Source organism: Lactuca serriola, chromosome 5 (genome assembly GCF_051521515.1).
Source record: "Lactuca serriola cultivar US96UC23 chromosome 5, Lser_US96UC23_V15, whole genome shotgun sequence".
Taxonomy (NCBI): Eukaryota; Viridiplantae; Streptophyta; class Magnoliopsida; order Asterales; family Asteraceae; genus Lactuca; species Lactuca serriola.
The window spans coordinates 106,672,245-106,675,699 of record NC_136412.1 but is presented as its reverse complement, the minus strand read 5'-3'; the positions used below and the strand labels follow the sequence as shown (position 1 = coordinate 106,675,699).

General features: G+C 36.8%; 1 protein-coding gene across 1 annotated transcript; it reads right to left on the bottom strand.

The window, feature by feature from the left end:
* Positions 1–1,384: 1,384 nt before the first annotated feature.
* LOC145052850 (homeobox-leucine zipper protein ATHB-16-like) lies at positions 1,385–3,104 on the bottom strand. The gene is made up of 3 exons (XM_079000752.1): positions 2,588–3,104; positions 2,128–2,507; positions 1,385–2,056 (listed from the first exon to the last, which is right to left on the bottom strand). Exons 1-3 carry the CDS (start codon positions 2,646–2,648, stop codon positions 1,628–1,630), a joined length of 870 nt encoding a protein of 289 aa, XP_078856878.1. The 5' UTR covers positions 2,649–3,104; the 3' UTR covers positions 1,385–1,627.
* Between the last annotated feature and the right edge of the window lie 351 nt (positions 3,105–3,455).

The following is a 3,455-nucleotide window of genomic DNA, read 5'->3' as shown; positions in this document are numbered from 1 at the left end:
AATCCTCTAAATGCATATTTGTATATCGAACTGAACCTGTATGAACTAGAGTTGTAAACAAGATTAGGGTAATATTATGATCAAAATCAACGTCAACTGATGAACAAATGATGATGACGACTGACACTATATCCAATAATAGCGGAAACCCTAAAAAGCTTCTTTCAACAGAAGAGATGCGTATAGATTACACAGTCTCCTGCTCTGATACCAATTGATAGGATTGGATCCTAATTAGATCGAATAGATTCAAACACCTAAAGAATAAGAAAAATGTAAATAGATCAAATATGTTGAATGATTATAAGTCATAGCCTCAAAAGAACTCGATGAAGAATTGCTACTGTAGAGGTGTGTAGGGCTACAAGAGTATTTCAATGTTACAAAACACGATGCATGCATACACCTTAAATACTATAACCCTAATAATAAATGACGGGTGGATAAGCCCAAGCCCGTTTACAAAATTAACCACAATGGCACAACACATATACCTAACAATATGACCCCCTCTAACACTCCTTTTTACACATCTTCTTCCCTTCACCGCTTTGCTTCACCATTTTTTCATAATTTCATCTGTTCTTCATCACATGTTAAACTCGTTGATTTGTCCCTCAATGGTTACGTTTTTCTCTTTGAATTGTATAAGGAAATTGCGTTTTTCTCTTTGAATGGTTACTTTTGATCGTGTGATTCGTTTGACTTGAAGTTTCAGATTGAATTATTGATGGGTTTTTGCTCAAATTGAGAATTAGGTTTGATTCATTAGATGAGAATTTTGGCGGAATCTGTGATTGGATTTAGGGGTGTAATCCCGTCCGAGATGTAATATTTGGTGGAATCGATGGTTGGATTAGATGTATATTTATTTTTGTGAGTGATTCAATATATGTTCACCATTTTCTGGTTTGAAAAGGTGGTGTCCGCTGAAAATGTCGCCGGAGAAGATGATCGTAGATGTCTTTAGAGATTATGTCCGCCGGAAATAGAATTCAAACCCCCAAAATAGGTTTTACCTGCTATTGTAGATAATAGTTGTATATTTTAAACAAAGAAACAAGTTTAATGATTATCGGTACATAAAAAAATGACCAAATATGTTCAAATGATATAGTTTGTTACCCTTTGAAATCATTATACCTAAACAAAATATGAACAATTAAATAGAAAAAACATTCCTATTTTAAGATGTTATAGTTTTCTTTTCTTTATTTAAAATTAAAAAAAAAAAAAAAAAAAAAAAAAAAAAAAAAAAAAAAAAAAAAAAAAAAAAAACCACATAGACTCTCTAAATGATATGATTTAGCAATTAACTGAAGCATGGTGATGAGTTGTAGTCAGAAATAATGATTCAGATCCAAAACATGTGCAAATCAGTGAATGCATCTGAATTTAAAGTAGCATTGACTTGATTATTGTCCAATATTACAGGATGTTTCCTCCTTTCAAGTCGAAGCTTTTTTCTACTTTAATGGCAGAACATGAAGCTCAAATCGAAAACTAGGCATCTATAAATACATTCTCATGCCACCGATTTCATTCTTCATTTTAATTTACATTTTTTGCTTATTTTAAAATTGTTTCCATCGGTAACAGATCGGTAGTCGGAGATTAACAGGGGATTTTAGTTTTCATCTGTTAAGTTCCACTGATCTTGACAGTACCATTGCAGCGTCGGAGCTTGATCGTCTGAGAAGAAATTGCAAGACTCATCTCCACCGAAGAAATTGTGTTCTTCAATCTTCACAAACTGTGGTTGGTAAGCTTTCTGTGCAGCACCCATTATGTCTTTTGACTCTGTCAATTGGTGGCCCTTCATCACGTCCGCCATGGATGTCGTCATGTTGGAGCTGTTGTTGTCATCGTTCAAGATCGCACTTGAATCACTATCAGAAGACCCATCTTTTAAATCCGGGAAATATGTTGTGGTTACCATGTTTTCATTTTCATACATCACTTCCGGTGATTTTGGCTGCTTCTCGTCGGCTTCTTCCTTCACCGGAATATTGCTTTCTTCGTCTTCCCCATACAATTTCGACTTCAGTTCCCTGATCTGTACGTACAATAAACTAGTTTTAGAGATTAAATTATATAAAACCCAAAAGCAAAAGGGGTTGAATCGACCTGTTTGAGTAGAGATTCGTTGTCGTGTTTGAGGGAGTCATAATTGTGTTTGAGTGAATCGAAATTGGCTTTAAGGACACCATAATCTCTTTCCAGTTGTTTGGTCTTCCACCGTGCACGGCGGTTCTGGAACCAAACAGCGACTTGTCTGGGTTGCAGGCCAAGCTCTTGAGCAAGCTTCACTTTCCGCTCCGGCTCCAGTTTGTTCTCCATCTCGAAGTTTTTCTCCAAAGCCTTCACCTGATCCGCACTTAGTCGTCGTTTCTTCTCCGAGATCTGGCCTCCTCCGGCACAATCGTCTCCGCCACCATCTTCATCCAAACCTTCCATTAACATCGACTGAAATTCGCGTGTGTACCCCACAGGACTGCTGCTTTCGTCTACACAATCACAAATCTTATCTCAATTTTACTTTTGAATTCCATATAATTAATTAAACATATATGAATCTAAATTTTACCTATGGTTTGGCACATGGGTATCAATCCCGCCATTGAATCTGAGCTTCCAAGCCTTTTCATGGCTCAACACCGGCCAACGACTATTTTTACAGTTAAAAGAGGAAGAAAACACAGAGATCGTTTTGTTTGATTACAGCCACAGCCACACTCACCCCACAAATCTAGATTCAACTAAAACCTGTTGCTCATGGTTGAAAGACAAGAACTTCCATGGCTGAAAATGGCGGTGGTTTGGTTTGTAGATATGATGCGTTCACAAGGTGACCATTTCTCTCTCTTGTCCACTCCATCTTTCTTCTTCCCCATAGCTGCCAGTTGTTGATCCCTTTGGGAATTAATTAAGAGATGAAGCCAATTCACATCTAAATAATACAAAATTCAAGATTTTAAGATCACTACAAACCTACAAGATCAAGAAAGTAAAGGGGGGGTCCATGGACTGTTCATCTGCAGAAGAAAACAGAGTGAGAAAGAGAGAGATGGGTATGGGCAGATGGGAAAGCAGGTTTTCAGCCCAGCTGGCCTCAGTCTTTCCCTTTGTTTAAATAAACTTGAGCTGTGTCCATTGTCATGGTTAATTTCTGACTAGGGTTAGGTCTTAGTTTATGTACACTGTAAAGGTAGACCCAACAAAATATTTCAATCCGATCCATGTGTTTGCATGGCTGTGTTATGTTTTTTACTTTTAGGTTAAGAATATCATTTTTCTAATTTCATGTTCTTCATTACAACATTTGTCAGTCTATGTAGGAGAGTTCAAGAGTCTAATTTCATGTTCTTCACTACCACTTTTGAACCTGGTCATAGGAGCGATGATAACCATGTGATGCATATATTTTTGGTACTTATTTTTATGGTAAATAAAAA

Excerpts from the sequence above, each read along its gene's own strand:
- LOC145052850 (XM_079000752.1), bottom strand. The coding sequence starts at position 2,648 with ATGAAAAGGCTTGGAAGCTCAGATTCAATGGCGGGATTGATACCCATG. Across the intron at positions 2,508-2,587 it reads ACCCATGTGCCAAACCATAG|ACGAAAGCAGCAGTCCTGTG; the intron begins GTAAAATTTAGA and ends GTGATTGTGTAG. Across the intron at positions 2,057-2,127 it reads ACGAATCTCTACTCAAACAG|ATCAGGGAACTGAAGTCGAA; the intron begins GTCGATTCAACC and ends TTGTACGTACAG.